At 43.1% G+C, this 17,387-nt stretch overlaps 1 protein-coding gene across 1 annotated transcript in view; it reads right to left on the bottom strand.

Annotated features, from left to right (window-relative positions):
- Positions 1-12,812, bottom strand: part of COL14A1 (collagen type XIV alpha 1 chain) — a 165,157-nt gene extending 152,345 nt beyond the window's left edge. The window contains 2 exon segments of the mRNA XM_024108240.3: positions 6,415-6,530; positions 12,671-12,812. Coding sequence (XP_023964008.2) covers positions 6,415-6,505 — 91 coding nt within the window. The 5' untranslated portion in view covers positions 6,506-6,530; positions 12,671-12,812.
- Between the last annotated feature and the right edge of the window lie 4,575 nt (positions 12,813-17,387).

The following is a 17,387-nucleotide window of genomic DNA, read 5'->3' as shown; positions in this document are numbered from 1 at the left end:
ATACCCTCAGCAAGAGGAAGAAGCATTTTGCTAGCTCAAGGGCAGAGGTACCTGCTACCAAGCTACACTAGTCCAAATGGTTTATTCCAACAATTGGGTCTGTCCTGCCAGTAAAATTGAGGATATATCCCAAGGGCTTCTGCCTTCACAAGGGGTGGGATAGCTCAGTGGTTTGAGCATTGGCCTGCTAAACCCAGGGTTGTGAGTTCAATCCTTGAGGGGTCTGCTTAGGGATCTGGGGCAAAATCAGTACTTGGTCCTGCTAGTGAAGGCAGGGGGCTGGACTCAGTGACATTTCAGGGTCCCTTCCAGTTCTATGAAATAGGTATATCTCTATATATTATTATATTAATTCCAGATGGGTATGGCAGCAGAGGGTGGCTTCCTCCTGCCACTGCACGAATGGTTTCTAGACCTGAAGGCCGAGGCTATACCACAGCAAACACCATGACTTACAGATAGCATGTGCCTTTTCTTTATATTATCTTTTAAGAAGTTTAATAATGTTTTAGTCTTTTTTTAGTTGTTGTTGGCCCAAACATGTGGTTTCTGGTCTCAATTTATACGATGAGCTAATATTTATCTTCTCCTGTGTTGTTTCTCATTAAGATCCATAGACAGGCGTGACGAGTGCCAGAGCCCATTGAGAGAAGGGGCTGCCAAGACATTCTCTCAGGCCTCACTAGTTCTCCTGTTTCAGTCAATGGAGCTGTGGCGATTTACATCAGCTGAGGATCTGGCCAAGCATTTTTTGTGGTTCATGGTCGTATCCTCTAGTAGGTTTTTTTACCTATTTGTTTCTTTTTTAAGAGCTGAGAAAAGAAAAGTCCGCTAGTATTTTTATGTTGGTTCAATTGTTTCTCAATGTTAACAACACTGCAATGTTAGAAGTTATCAAAATGTTAACCAAAGTTTAATGGTAAAGCTTTATTTCCTGCTATTGAGTTGCATTCAGCGTATTAGTTAGAGGGGCCTATTCTAGCAGAGTCCACCAGCCTCAGTTATTCTCCAGCCTAAAGAGCCAGAAGAAGGAAGGGAATGTGGAAGAGCCAAGACCAGCTTAGTAACATCGCAGCTACTCTCAGGACAGTGGAGTTCCAGGGAGAGAAAATCAGAGGGAGAGTGGGAAGCGAGGGGCACAGAGACAATGAGTGTCAAAACAGCCTGGCACACTGAAGACACTTTTCAAAATCTCTGCAATGAGCATGCATTCAAATGATGCGCTCACAGATGATGGACATGATCTGGACAGGCCTAATCTCTGGACTGTCTGTCCACCCCAATGGGGCTTTAGAAAATAGGCATTATTAGATACAGAAGAATGAGCATGTAAAAGTATCCTTTCCCACATACAACTGGTTCTTTGAAAATTTGGCCCTCACTGTTTTGTGACTAAAAGATCAAATATGAAATATTGTGCTAGGCAAGATACTGCAAGAACATTCTGCATACTGTAATTGTAATAAAATAACTGAAGTTGTGGTAGAAGCTGTGGTAAAAGTTTTGAAAGGCTGTAAGTATGGATTACAGTCTTTAATTCATTCTCAAGATTCATAATGAGTTATGCATAGCTCAAGGACAGAATCAGTCAGTGCTGAATGAACCTAGAGTGATGAATCATGACTACCAGTTCATGAAAATATGTAATTCCAATTATTTACTTTTTCTAAGCAACATAAATAATCTTTAGGAAAATGGCTGTAAGATTCACAGGGATTCCGTGGCTAAGCACCAAGAATACAAATGCCAACCAAGTGTGTCCTATACCATTGCAAAGGAAAATGAGCTCTGAAGCCCCCTTTTCTCCCACGTGTGACCTAAAGATTAAAAGAGCACTTTCTAACAAAGCAGTGTAGCTCTGACCTACTTGTAATTAGCCATCACCAAATCAGGTAAACTTTTGGAGCCTCTACAAAACCAGACACATCTGACAATAACAAGCAAAGAAGGACATAATCACCAAATGTGTTTGTGCTTACTATACAGCTACTATATGATAGACTACAAGACTTGTGCCAGAATAATCTTTACATAACTAACTGATCTTTGCTAACCACTGATTCATTTTTGTGTCTAAATGGGGGGGGAGACATTCCCAGCCAGTAATTAATCATAGGGAGAAAAGAAGAGTTGTTCACAAAACAGATATTTAACTATGTCTTAGTTATGCAAAGACTAGTGTTCTGGCACAGAGAAGTACATATAACTAAGGAAGTTAAATCTAACACTTGGACAAACACAACAAAATATTGATGGGAATTACTACGTGGTCACCAACCTGAAGAGGAAATCTTTATTTCTGAGGACCTTTATTGTCTGTGGAACAAAAATTCACTTCTTGCAGAAAGAAAGAAAAATGAATACAAACTGAGTCTGTTAACTGATAAAAATCAGTAGCGGGAGCTTGTTAAGGGGTTTTACAGGAATGAGCAAATGAATGGCTGTCAGCAACATTAAAGCAATCACCCAAAAAGAGACTAAGGACAAGTTCAAGGCCTTGGTTTATGCAGCTAAATAGAAGTCAGCTATTTTTGTTAGTGCTCCAAATACATTATTCTTGAGGACAAGCAGGAAAACAATGCTTTGAAATACTCAGTATTCTAAAAGGAGGACAAACAGTCTCAAGTACATAATTGTCAAACAAACTGTGTAAAGTTGGCAATACTAGTTGCACTTGATTAAACTGAACAAATTGATATTCCACCAAAATTATCTAGCATATACATTAGCAACATATGGAAATTCTCACAACATGAAGTACAATCACCATCATGTACATGTAAAAGCAAATTCTTAAATTAACACTCCAATTATTGAATGGATAAATGGGAACGCTAGTGAGAGCAGACATATTTTCCTTAGTTGTGATGGTTTATTAGCCAGGGTTGTTTTGCTGAGAGTAAAACTTTTATTATTTTAATAGGCTGGACAAGAAGTTCACATATTTTTAAAGTAACTTTATCTGTTGAGCAAGGGGAAAAATGTCCAAACTAAATGTGAGAGAGTAATTAAATATTGAGTGAAAGCAGAGGAATAGTAAAGGATTTGGAAGGTAGCTAGAAAATGCATCACATCGAACTGGGAACTCAACAAATGAAAAGGATGAAAACATTAAAATCTGAAAGTTACATTTTAAATTATCAATGACCAACAACTAATAATAATTGGATAATTCATGAACAAGATGGTGGAATGACTCAGCAGAAAACAATCTCACTCAGCAGGGTCTGTTTCTCAAAGAATAACATTCATAACAAGAAAGTAATATAAATTAATGTGTGGAAAAGGGATCATAGGACTGGGATAAAACCTCCAATGTGAAACCAGACCTTCCCAAACCTATTCTCTTTTTCTCCTAAGGAATCAATTTACAGTAATTCCCCAAAGCGCTTGTGCAAGTTGGAACTAACCCCTATTCTTCCTGCACCTTGTTACAATGTGTTATTTCTTTAATCACTCAAACATACTATATCATTTATAGTTAGCCAACTGTTACAAGGGGGAGGAAGTAAACAGTTTATTGCAAGAGAAAAAATGAAAAACTTTGTCAACAAAGGTCAAAAGGAGAGATTCAGAGGACATGTTACTACTTTAAATGCAGCAAAAGAATATTCTCAACTCATATTCCACAGGCTATGGATCCATATACTCCATTATTTATAATATGATGGTGTGGCCTACATTTTCTGAGACCTGCACTTGATTTTAGTGTGCAATTTGTGTCTACTGCTAACATGTGACTGATTAAATAAGGTTTTTTTTTAAGTGTTTGATTTTCAAAGCAATTTAGGGGATTTAAACACACCTTCCACTGAGATTACTTGTAGATGTGTCTGAATCCCCAAAACAGCTTTGAAAATCTGAACCATATATAGTGACAATCAGGTCCAGACTCCCCACAGGGAGAACAGTGGGTCTGGACCCCTCAAGAATAAGGAATTGAATCAACTGACTGTATACAATATTACCACACTATAAAAAAAAGTGTAATCAAGTATGGTGTCTTATAAAACTTGGTGACACACTGGTCCCGGAAATCATTGTGTGATGGATGTATGGGTTGTGTACGAAGCATTACATGAGTGTGCTGGAGATATGTTCTTAAAATGTGTTTGGGAGGCAGTGTATAATCCCAGCCTGTGCTAGACAAAGGAATGTGGATTTACTCGTCTGACTGACTTGACTGCAGGCAGAGGGCAATAAAAGTACATTTACATATAAGGTAAACAAAGCCATCAAGTTAACAAGTGAGGGGAGAAGACAGTTTAGCAATCACTCTGGGGACAGAATCTGCACCCTAGAAAGCCTTCCTGGCTCGTGAGGCAGTGACAATGGACTTTGAGTAACATAAGGAGAACAAAATGACATTTTAGTTCTTCACTGCTTAGGGGACATGGGAAAAAGCACCTGGTGATCCTGAGAAAGTTGAAACCCCTGGCCAGAAGGACTAGAGATGCTGTTAACTTGAAACTACATAGGCAAAAATTGTAACTAGCTAACATTAAGTTTTAGTCACTAGATAGTACGTTTTATTTTGTTTGTAACCAAACCTGTCTCTTTTTCTCTTGTTCAGTATCACTTAAATCTCTGTTCTTTGTTAATAAACTTATTCTTAGTTTTACTATAAAGTATCTACAGTATCTAAGTGCTGTTATATTAAAGTGAAGTGTGAGTCTTCAGATAACCTAACAGCCTGGTGTGTGTACTGTCTCTTGGAAGGCAGTGAACTTAATTTCTGTGAGTGTCCAGTGAGAGGGACTGGACATTGCAGAGAGATGTTTCTGGGGAAACTGGGCTTCACTGATGGTTGCCTGCAGGCAAGGTTTAGACTGGCAGAGTCTCGAGGAGTTTGCTGGCAATGCAGAGAGGCTGGAGTGTCAAGGACCTGACACACATCTTAGCAGCAGCAAAGCTCTCAACTTGCTGAGGCAGAAGAGTAACACAGTGGCTTACAGTTCTGGGAGTCCTGAGCGGAATGTCACATATGTATCAAGTGTAAGATATAAAGACACATGTATAATCATATGCTTCACTTTGACTCATTAAGTCACAAGCATTTGGAGGCTAAATTTCAGTTTAGAATAGGTGCACAGAGGTAGGAGGAAGGCACAGTGAACCCCTTTCCTCTACAATAAATACTACAGCTAGCATTCCCCACACTCTGGGAAGTGTAGTTAGTGCACCTAATGATGTTCCATAGCCCCCAGGGGTGATGGTCCCCCAAGCAAGTGCATTGGAATGGGAGAGGCTAGGGGGCCATGGCTCTCCCACTTTTTAATGGCCGTAAGGGTGAGCAACTGGGGAATGGGGGTGGAAAGGAACAAGCGAGGGGGGAGGAGGCTTGGGGAAAAGAGGCAGCATGAGGTCAGGGGCTTGGGGAGAAGGGGCAGTGTGAGGGCGGGGCCATGGTTTGGGTGCCTGTGGCTCCCCCCCAACTTTTAGGGCTCTTCCGCCACTCCTGGCCCCAAGCATCAGTCAGCATCAAAGACCATTTGCAGAGTGAGCAATGTCAGTAACAGTATATGCATCTATTAAGCATGCTCTTCCCGTGACCCCAGAGCCATTTCTGCTTGTAACTATCATCTGGAGATAGAAAACCTAGGCACCTCTGCCTATCCACTGACCGTGTTCATGCATGAACATACAACCCAACACTCCTTTCACTGGAAAAGAGAGGGCCAAAGCCTGTGCAACCTCAACTGAAGTCAAGGGGGTTGCATGAGCATAGCCGAGTGCAGAATTGGTTCTATTTTTTTGTGCTTTCAAAGCAAAGGTTGGTTTAGAAGGAAAACACACTAGGACAGACTTGAGACCACTGTGAAGACCACATAGGATCATTTTTAAGTTTAGCAATACCAACAGTATATTTTTAATAGTAATACATAAGCTATAGACACAATGCAAACAAAAAAGGGTGCATGAACAATCATGACACTTGGCAGCCGAGGGCAGCAGGGCCTCATGCTACCCTATATAATGTAATGATGGGATTAGCTACAGTTCCAACAAAGCAGCAATATGTATTCCATGCAAGTTCCATGCAGAACGATCATTCCCCCCAAACTTATTTGCTTAGAAAGTAGTAACAGCAATATTTTATAGTTACATTTAAGTAAACAGAACTGAGTTTTTTCCCTACAACCCATTTTCAAACATTTTAACTATACAGATAAATAAGAGCAAGCTTCCTCCTAAGACATTACAGTTCAGAGAACATGTGAAAATGAGTCAGGAAGAGCTAGAGCCCGATGATGTTCCCTTTGAAGTCAATGGCAAAACTCCCATTGATGTCAATAATGCTGGACTATCCCCTTAGCAAAGGGAAGACACTATTGCATATGTAAAAGGGGAAACCCACTTCTGCACATCAGAGTGATCTAATGAAAAAGCACTGCTGTCTTATATATCAGTTACCTTGACCCTGAACATGACTGATGAGATGAACCGTGACTGCTAAAAAAGCCAAGAGGAACCAGCTCTGTATCTTGTATCGACAAACCTTCATCTGGATACACGTAGTATCAGCAAGTCTGAAAACATACAGAACAGAAATATTTATCAAGCCTGTAAACCTAGAACATTCACTTAAATGAAATATGAAGGGTCAAGTCATGGTTCCGTTGTATCTATGGGAGTTTTGCCATTGACCTCAAATGGGGCCAGGATTTCACCCACAAATCTGGTTAGTAACTAAAGCACTTTTCCTTGGGAAAGGCTGAGGAATTATTTGAGCATTTATTTCACTCTCCAAAGTTTCATTCTGACAAAGCAACAGCCAATCTCCAAATCTTGTCAGGAAAAGGGTTGGAGCCATGAAGTTAAAAGCTGAGGACAATTTTTTCAAAAGTGCCCCAATTTCAGGTGCTGAGCCCCTTTGGAAATCTAGTTCATGTCCTTTGTGGCGCAGACAGGGAGAGTGTTGGGAACAGAGACTGCTATAATGACAAAATAAAACCTCTCTTGTTCCAAAACGAGCTTAAAAAAGGACAAGACAATGGTGTCCTAACTGAGCATCCCTGTGAATGTCAGGCCATGTAATATGGACCAGTGCTGCCCAGACACAGTATCAAGGCATCTGAAAGAGGGATTCTATGACCACAAATACAGTAATAATTACAACTTAATATCTGCTTTGCATCCACTACTCTGAAAGTGATTCTTTTAACATCATGGGGGGGAGCGATAGCTCAGTGGTTTGAGCATTGGCCTGCTAAACCCAGGGTTGTGAGTTCAATCCTTGAGGGGGCCACTTGGGGATCTGGGGCAAAATCAGTACTTGGTCCTGCTAGTGAAGGCAGGGGGCTGGACTCAATGACCTTTCAAGGTCCCTTCTAGTTCTAGGAGATGGGATATCTCCATTTAAAAAAAAAAAACAATTGCATCATGGGGTAACAGGTTTATGGTCTATAATGGCTTCACAAATTTGCACAGTTTATAAGTAAATAGATGGATTTTCCTAATTGCCAGACCTGCAAACTCAGCCAGAAATCCATTTGTGGGGGCATTTACTGTTTAATTGATGTGTGCACTTCTGTACACTGTGGTAAGGGGGTAAAAATTGCACAGTCAATTTAGTTAACAATTCTGCTGAGGAGTCACAATCCAGCTCACTCTCCCATAGCCCCGCAGAGGCCACTGAGCCAATTCTATTCTCCTGAAGTTTTTAATACCACCTTTATCACTCAAATATCTGATAATTGGAGTAGAAGATCATTTTGTCACTAAAGCAAGCAGATATGGCTCAGAATACACACTGGGAATAGACCATTTTTGTACAGCCACTTTTTATTTTAAAGCATTGTCATGGTTAGAAGAGACTTGCTCTGAAATACACGTCAGAAACAATATGAATTCATCATCTGAACTTGGCCCATAAACAATTTATACCATTACAATTGTTGAATAATTGTAACCCCTCTCATAAATGAAATAAAAATAGCAAATTCTTGATTATATTTAATTGTTTATCAAACATTTATAAAGGCACAGATTTAGAAACAACTTTGGTATATATGTTCTCCTTTGCAACTTCCTCCTCTCTGCTACCCACCTCACTCCTCTACCATCTCCTCATAGTACCACCAATTAAAAAAAAACACAAACACAAACTTCTGGGTGACTTGTACTGAGTGGGTCACTGCCCTTTTAGGCCTGGTCTACACTACAGGGTTAGGTCGAATTTAGCCGCATTAGGTAGATTTAAAAATGGCTGCATCCACACAACCAACCCCGTTCCGTCGACCAAAAGGGCTCTTAAAATCAACTTCTGTACTCCTCCCCGGTGAGGGGAGTAGTGCTAAAATTGACTTTGCTGGGTCGAATTTGGGGTAGTGTGGACACAAATCGGTGGTATTGGGCTCCGGGACAGGACCACCTCCAGGGTTTTTACCACCCCAAGCAGCGGAAAAAAAAAAAAAAAAAGCTGCGATCGCAATTGTGATCAGCGACACTCCGGCGGCAGCTCCACCGCACTGCTTTCTTCTTCGGCGGGAATTCGGCAGTAGGTGCTTCCCTCCAAGAGGGACTTGCCGCCGAACAGCCCGATGTGCCGCCCCTTCCCCTTGGCCGCCCAAGCACCTGCTTGCCGGGCTGGTGCCTGAAGCCAGGCCTGCTCCGGGAGCTATCCCAGCGTGCTTCAGTGTGACCACTCTGGACAGCACTTTGAACGCCGATGTACTAGCCAGGTACACAGGAAAAGCCCCAGGAATTTTTGAATTTTATTTCCTTTCACTTTAAAGCTCCTCACCCTCACAGTTGTACTGTGGCCTACCTTTGATCTCATTCTTTACCACTCCTCTTCATTACCCAACTCCCTCCCCTTTGCCAACACCTAAGAACATAAGAATAGCCACCCTGGGTCAGATCAATGGTCCATCTAGCTCAATAGTCTGTCTTCCGACAGTTGCCAATGACAGATGCTTTAAAGGGAATGACCAGAACAGGGTAACTATTGAGTGATCCATCCCTGTCTTCCTTCTGGCAGTTGGAGGCTTAGGGACACCCAGAGCATGGGGTTGCATCCCTGACCATCTTGGCTAATAGCAATTGGTGAACCTGTTCTATAAGAACTTATCTAATTATTTTTTGACAATCAATTAACTTTAGTTAGAATAGGACCAAAACCTCTAGTCTAGACAAGTTTCATAGCTTTGATTTGTCCTCTTCATATATCCCAATCTTGCAAACACTTTCTTCAAAAGGGATTGTGGGTAGTGAACACTATGCCTGATAGCCTTTGCAAGGTCATATCATTAGGGCAGTGTGACACACAGTTTTTATATTGCCTTAACTATATTGGTTTAGAAACAGATACAGTTAAAGCAATACAACCCCATTGTGTGGATGGAGCTATACTGGTATAAAGGTTCTTATATGGATATAATTTCCATCAAGTACCATAGAATCATAGAATATTAGGGTTGGAAGAGACCTCAGGATGTCATCTAGTCCAACCCCCTGCTCAAAGCAGGACCACCAACAACTAAATCATCCCAGCCAAGGCTTTGTCAAGCCGGGCCTTAAAAACCTCTAAGGATGGAGATTCCACCACCTCCGTAGGTAACCCATTCCAGTGCTTCACCACCCTCCTAGTGAAATAGAGTTTCTGAATATCCAACCTAGTCCTCCCCCACTGCAACTTGAGACTATTGCTTCTTGTTCTGTCATCTGCCACCACTGAGAACAGCCGAGCTCCATCCTCTTTGGAAGTCCCCTTCAGATAGTTGAAGGCTGCAATCAAATCCCGCCTCACTTTTCTCTTCTGCAGACTAAACAAGCCCAGTTCCCTCAGCCGCTCTTCGTAAGTCATGTGCCCCAGCCCCCTAATCATTTTCGTTGCTCTCCGCTGGACTCTCTCCAATTTTTCCATATCCTTTTTGTAGTGGGGGGCCAAAAACTGGATGCAATACTCCAGAAGTGGCCTTGCCAGTGCCGAATAGAATGGAATAATCACTTCCCTTGATCTGCTGGCAATACTCCTACTAATGCAGCCCAATATCAAATACTATTAGCCTTCTTGGCAACAAGGGCACATTGTTGACTCATATCCAACTTCTCATCCATTGTAATCCCCAGGTCCTTTTCTGCAGAACTGCCGCCTAGCCAGTCGGTCCCTAGCCTGTAGCAGTGCATGGGATTCTTCTGTCCTAAGTGCAGGACTCTGCACTTGTCCTTGTTGAACCTCATCAGATTTCTTTTAGCCCAATCCTCCAATTTGTCTAGGTCACTCTGGACCCTATCCCTACCCTCCAGTGTATCTACCTCTCCCCACAGTTTAGTGTCATCTGCGAACTTGTGGAGGGTGCAATTAATCCCATCATCCAGATCACTGAAAAAGATGTTGAACAAAACCAACCACAGGACTGACCCCTGGGGCACTCCACTTGATACCGGCTGCCAACTAGACATCGAGCCATTGATCACTACCTGTTGAGCCCGACAAGCTAGCCAGCTTTCTATCCACCTTATAGTCCATTCATCCAATCCATACTTTTTTAATTTGCTGGCAAGAATACTGTGGGAGACCATATCAAAAGCTTTGCTAAAGTCAAGATATATCATATCCACCGTTTTCTCCATATCCACAGAGCCAGTTATCTCATCATAGAAGGCAATCAGGTTGGTCAGGCATGACTTGCCCTTGGTGAATCCATGTTGACTGGCTCTGATCACCTTCCTCTCCTCCAAGTGCTTCAAAATGGATTCCTTGAGGACCTGCTCCATGATTTTGCTGGGGACTGAAGTGAGGCTGACCGGTCTGTAGTTCCCTGGGTTCTCTTTCTTCTCTTTTTTAAATATGGGCATTATATTAGCCTTTTTCCAATTGTCTGGGACCTCCCCCGATCGCCATGAATTTTCAGAGATAATGGCCAATGGCTCTGCAATTACATCAGCCAACTCCCTCAGCACCCTTGGATACATTAGGTCTGGGCCCATGGACTTGTGCAGGTCCAGCTTTTCTAAATAGCAACATAAGCACCTCTGTGCCAGCATGGCAGTGTCATAGAATCATAGAATATCAGGGTTGGAAGGGACCTCAGGAGGTCATCTAGTCCAACCCCCTGCTCAAAGCAGGACCAATTCCCAACTAAATCATCCCAGCCAGAGCTTTGTCAAGTCTGACCTTAAAAACCTCAAGGAAGGCGATTCCACTACCTCCCTAGGTAACCCGTTCCAGTGCTTCACCACCCTCCTGGTGAAAAAGTTTTTCCTAATATCCAACCTAAACCTCCCCAATTGCAACTTGAGACCATTACTCCTTGTTCTGTCATCAGGTACCACTGTGCGGTTGTTAAAGCTGCACTAGAACTCTGTTTAGACAAGCCCTTAACTTGTAAACTCCTCAAGCCAGGGCCATAGTCTGCTCTGTGATGTAGACAGCAATGAGCAAGCTGTCAGCACTCAGAAAATAACTAGAGGATAATAAAGAAGTACCAGCTCCCAGCTAAAAACCAGAGGTAAAACAAAAGGGATTGTGAACTGTGTGGCAATTGGGATCAGGCCCAATCTGAAATGAACAGGTACCGGGAAACTAAAGGGTGATTTCAGTAGCCTGCATACACCAGGGATTATTATTGGGAAATGATATAACCCAGCATCAATCCACAGACAACGCGGATTTCTCTGTTAACATTGCCCGGAGCGTACGGGCAAGAGAGCTTGACCTGATCCTTGGTATTGCTAGGAGCTGGCTAAGGCGAGATCAAGGGCTCGGGGAAAGTAACTGCGCCCCGGAGCGGCTAGTGGAGCAAGCCCGTTACTCCTGGCTCCTGCCGGAGGGCTCAGGTGGTTGTGGTGTTCGCTGTTTCCTGTCTCCCCCCAGCCCTGCTGTCTGCAGGCTGACTCGGTTCGCGTGTAACCCCTCTGCTCCGGGGAGGTGTGCTTGACAAACCTGCGGGGGGAGTCTCTCCGGAGCCTAGGCAGCCCCACAGCAGTGCCCCCCGGGAGAGGCTGCTGATCCCCGTGGAATGGATGGCTCCGGGGTACAAACGCCTCTCTGCAAAGCTCCTGCCCCTTGCCCCGCACAATGGAAAACGGGACCGAGAGCGCGCGTGTTTTTTCCCTGTGCGGAGCTCAGCAAAGGAGTGGGCGGCGGGGGGAGCCTGGCAAAGCCTCTGATCGCCTAAAACCGCCCTCCGGAGATCGGACAGACCGAGGAGACACCCCTCAGTTACAGGCGAACCCCAGCGAGGAACTGCGAGCGCACGCCCAGGCGAGCAAGTCATAAAACCCGGGCGTGGGGGGACGAGGGACAGGAAAGTGTGTGTCGTGCCAATCAGCCTGGGGGAGCTGGTGCACCCGGCCGGCGAGGAACTGAAGATCAGGGAGAGCCAGAGACACTGATACAGGATGCCACGTTTTGCAGAAGAGTCTATAGATTTTTCTTTTCCATTTCAGCCCCCTTTCTCCTGAGGCTTCCCCGCGCCACTCGCCTACAGCTACCTCTCCTGGCTGGCAAGCCATCAATCAGTCCCATTCACCACCCATCACTGACTCTTCCCTGCTTCTCCTTTGCTTATGGCCAACAAAAGGTTGAATTCTGGAGGCGGCAGATAATTATCATGATCAGGAATAACTGGGGTTGTTACCCTAGTTATTGTACAAGAGTCATCAGCTTTTAAATTACCTCTCTCTCCCCCCCCCCCAATGTAAAAATAAAAATCAAACAGACCTTTGCAGTCATGAGTGGTTTAGTTGCTTGGCGAGGAGGTGTAGCTTTGCCTGGGAGGAATCACTCTTTGCTAATACACACTCCTTCTTTCACTCTTTAATGTGGGTGTTACTCTGCTTCTAAAAGTTTCTTTCCACCCTCCTGCTGCTCGTGCCTTCACAGCACGATCTGATAAGAAGAAAGGGTAGAGAAACAAGGCAGCCAATTATAAAGCAGAAGGTGGAAGGAAGAGGAAAAAGGGGAGGGAGTCCCCTTTTTGGAGTCACTGACACCCAACCAACCCCCTCCCCAGCCAGCTCCAACTCAGGATTTCAGGGAATGAATCCGTGGACTAATGCAATTCCAGGTGTATATTGGAAATCTGAACTGAAGGCAATTTAGCCTTTTCATTTAAAGGAAGTTTTAGATGCTGTTGGGGGAATGAGATTTAAAAGTACATTTTCAGGGTGGAGCTCGGGCAACCATATTTTTTCTGGGTGCTATAGCTTTCCTTGTGTCAATTATATGATGCCACTTCTTTTGTGTTTTGTTTCCTTTCAATTTACATGTCCTTCCCCCAAAGTTACTTACTCATGTAGATTTAAATAATAATTTTAAAAGATGCCTACTCAAGACTCTAGGTGCCCTAATACATCATTCATAATACAGTAAGTTTCCTGTACTATTTGGAATCCAAATGTTCTTGGCACACTTTGTAATAATTCATATCTAGACAAGCTACTTGGCAAATAGGCCTGAAACACCCTAGTCATGGTCTGTCTAGGGCCTCAGGATTGGTCCTGCAGACTCATGCATAAGTCACTTTATGGGCAGGAATATTTTCACTGAGCTATAATTGCTTCTGAAGGGAATTATTTAATTCGCTCCCTTTCAAAATCATATTGCATAGCAAATGTCAAAAATATTCAAAGGAAAAATAGAGAAATGTGGGGATTTCATTTTCGTTATACCCTTAGACTTTCTATTATACCTATATAGACTTCTATCCATTATGGTCATTTCTTTGTATTCTGCTACATTGTGGGACGTGCAATAGCTAACACTTTGTGCAACTTGAGAAAAAAGCCCCCATCATTATGTGAGCCCTCTAAAGCAATAACGTGACAGTGCCCTGGGTTGCAGTCATTGTCCCAGAGAATCACACTGAACATTAACTTCAGTCACTAAATTACTTGTGCGGGGCGGGGGGGGGGGAGTATACAGGAGAAGGGGAGGGAGATGGGCAGATCTAGTAATAGATCCCCGAAGCCTTTGTAAAGGTGGGGAGAAAAATCAACCTAGTTGGACTGCACACGAAGCTGCAATCAAGCATAATGAAGTTGGAGCTCATTTGAAGACACGTCAAGGAGCAGAGTCTGGCTCTCTTTAAATACAAGACAAAAATCTGGTAGCAGGCAAAATGCATGAGCACCACCATGTGGCTGCATCCAGCTAGGTTTCTGTACTAAGTAGCCACTCTACAGCATGGGAGCAAATCTCACCTGGCATACCAGTGATTTGGAACAGCCTGTGAACAAATCTACACTTTAATTTTAAGCCACCTATCTACTGCAGAAATAGTTTTAAAAATCCTTTCCAGGTGTACAATGCATCTATTTTAAAGAGCAACAGAGGGTCCCGTGGCACCTTTAAGACTAACAGAAGTATTGGGAGCATAAGCTTTCGTGGGTAAGAACCTCACTTCTTGAGATGCTTGCAAGTGAGGTTTTTACCCACGAAAGCTTATGCTCCCAATACTTCTGTTAGTCTTAAAGGTGCCACAGGACCCTCTGTTGCTTTTTACAGATTCAGACTAACACGGCTACCCCTCTGATACTTGACTCTATTTTAAAGGAACACTACCAAATTAAAAAGGATGGATCTGCTTCTGACCTCACACTGTTTTTTATTGTTATTTAAACTCCATTGGCTTTATGTATAATAATCTCTCTACCTGATTTACACCCCTTGTATGTGCAATTAAAATCAGCCTCCCCCCCCATTTATTTTCAGAATTAGTGTTCATTGTTTACACTTCACTATGCTTGGTGAGTGAAACACCACAGAATAGCAGTGTCAAGACAGAGCTGGATGTTTGGGTTTCTAGAACTAGTTGAGCATTTATGCTATTTAAAAACTGTTTTTACTGAAATTTTCTCTTCATTTTAGGTTTTGTAAAACCCTTTGAAAATAAAACAAGTATTGGGCCATAACCTGCATACCCTCTATGCAAATGTAGATGAATGTAAACATGTCTACTGTTGACATATGAACAACATTCTTAATTGACTGTTATTATTGACATAAATAACCTGTCTACACTGAGGTCCAAACTTGCTTCCACTGAAGTCAATGGGAGTTTTAATGAGAGTAGGATTGGACCCTAGGTCTTTATCTTCAGCTTGTGTAAATTGGCCAAGCTTCATTGATTTCAAAGGAGCAGAGCAATACCAATTTACACCAGCTGAGGATCCAGCCCATTATTTTAAAGATATTCTTTAAACACACTTTGCTTGGACATTATGGATCATACAAAATATATGGCATTTTTTAAAAATCAAAGTTAGAAATGGGTCCACAGGATGAACAAAGGTTGGGATCCACAAAGATCCACGAAAGCTTATGCTCTAATAAATTTGTTAGTCTCTAAGGTGCCACAAGTACTCCTGTTCTTTTTTCAAAGATCCTTAGCCACCTAAATCCCAGGCTTAGGCACCTGTATCCCAGTTTTGGCTCCACTGCAATCCATAAAACTCCCAATGAACCCTGTAGGCACCTAACTCACTTGGTGCCTAAGTTTTCAGAGTAAAAATTCCTGCAGCACCTAAGGTTCTATCTCTCGGCATTCGCACTACTGCCTCCCTCAAGGCACCTGGAAGCCTATCTCCCACTTAAGCCCCAGAGCTATTTATGAACCAGGGGAAGAGAGGGCGTTTGGTCACCTTAGTTGTGTGCAGGGGCTGATACAGTAGGTGGTGATGGTCACTGAGCTGCCCAGGGTAACAGCACTGTGACACTGGCAGACCAGGTGCCCGCTCTTGCCAAGCCTTTAGGCATCAGCCAAGCACTGACAAATTCATTGCTGGAAACTAGTCTGTTTCACCTGTGTGTTAGTATGGTTAAGGTGGATATTGGCCTTATACCAATGTGTTTAGATGTTAGGAAATGCTTGTAAGATGCTGCATACATAAATACTACCTTATAGCATGTGATAAAGAAACTATAAGTTTTTGTTTTGTAATTGTAAACAATGTTTCCTCTGAAACTGTGAGCCCAGTCAGGAGTGATCGTCTCCTGCCCATGAAGAAGGCCTATCAAAACTAAATGGGCCATCGTGGAACATCACTATACAAAAACTTTAATAATTGCTTCCTTATGCCCATGAAGAGGCTATGTGCAAAAGGGCTTATCTCATCAGCTTGAATTCTGGAAGAAGGAATTTAAAATAGCTGACAAGAAAATTTTCCATCTTTTTTGCTGTTTGGGCTTCTCACAGACCCAAAGCAAAGATCCCCAGGGTCAACCTGTGTTAGCCCTAAGAGATATTCAGAGCTGACAGATAGGTAACTACAAAAGGTAACTACAACTCTGTTACCTTTTAAAAAACATAGACTGTAACTCATTAGCATGTATATGTTTGCCTGATAATAAAGCCTTGTAATAAAGCTCTCATTCTTTTCTTAGTTAATAAAACTTTAGAGAGTTTACTATAGGACTGGCTACAAGTGTTGTCTTTCATGTAAGATCTAAGATACAAATTAACCTGGGGCAAGTGACTGGTCTCTTAGGACTGGAAGCAACCTCACTATTTTGTGATCTTTGGTGTACAGCAATTACCTATCACTATGTCCAACTTGCCTCGGGGGGCAAGATAGACTGGAATGTCCAAGAGGACTGTCTAAAGAAGAACAGGAGGACTTGTGGCACCTTAGAGACTAACAAATTTATTAGAGCATAAGCTTTCGTGGACTACAGCCCACTTCTTCGGATGCATATACTCCAGGGTAAGACTGATATAGTGTGTTAGGAGTTCACATTTGTAACTATGTTGGTGAGATATAATTATAGAACATACCACTAGTTTGGGGGTCTCTGCCTTATTTCTTGACAGTTTCCCTGAGGTTGGCATCATGGTCATGACCCACTCCAGACAGCATGACAGGCACCCACCTGGCAGATGGGACACTAGGGTGCAGTCCTCCTGGTCCAATGACTCTTTCATTATTTGTCCACAGTGGAACAACTTTGACAGACTGAGGAAGCGCCCCAATCAGAATACCCGATAGCTCAGCAGTTACAACATGTTCCCTGAGAGGTGGGAGACCCCTGCTCAAAGCCTTTTTCCCACTCTGGCAGAGAAGGGGGAAATTGAAACTGGGTGTCCACCACCCCAGGGTCTGAGTGCTCTAACCACTGGGCTAAAAGTTAAGGTGGGCACCACCACCACTTCCTCCTCTAGCTGTTGTGTGGAATGAGGCAGGCACCGAGTCCCACAAGAAATGCCGTAGCTGCCTAACCTGCTTGACTTCAGGTGGCAGGTTCCCATTTGTGCATCTCTAAGCAGGATTAGGTGCCTATCTCTGGTAGAGGGGTGGGGCTTAGCACATGCCCCTCATCAGCATCTCCCTACCTAGGATGCTGGCTTTTGTGGATCACTCTTAGCCCCTATCTTTCCCCATTCATTACAGAAGGATCCTAGGCGCCTGGCTCAGGCTTTATGGATTGCAGTGTTGTTCCT

Source organism: Chrysemys picta, chromosome 2, assembly GCF_011386835.1.
Source record: "Chrysemys picta bellii isolate R12L10 chromosome 2, ASM1138683v2, whole genome shotgun sequence".
Lineage (NCBI taxonomy): Eukaryota > Metazoa > Chordata > Testudines > Emydidae > Chrysemys > Chrysemys picta.
The sequence above is the reverse complement of the archived record's forward strand: the minus strand, read 5'-3'. Positions and strand labels throughout refer to the sequence as shown.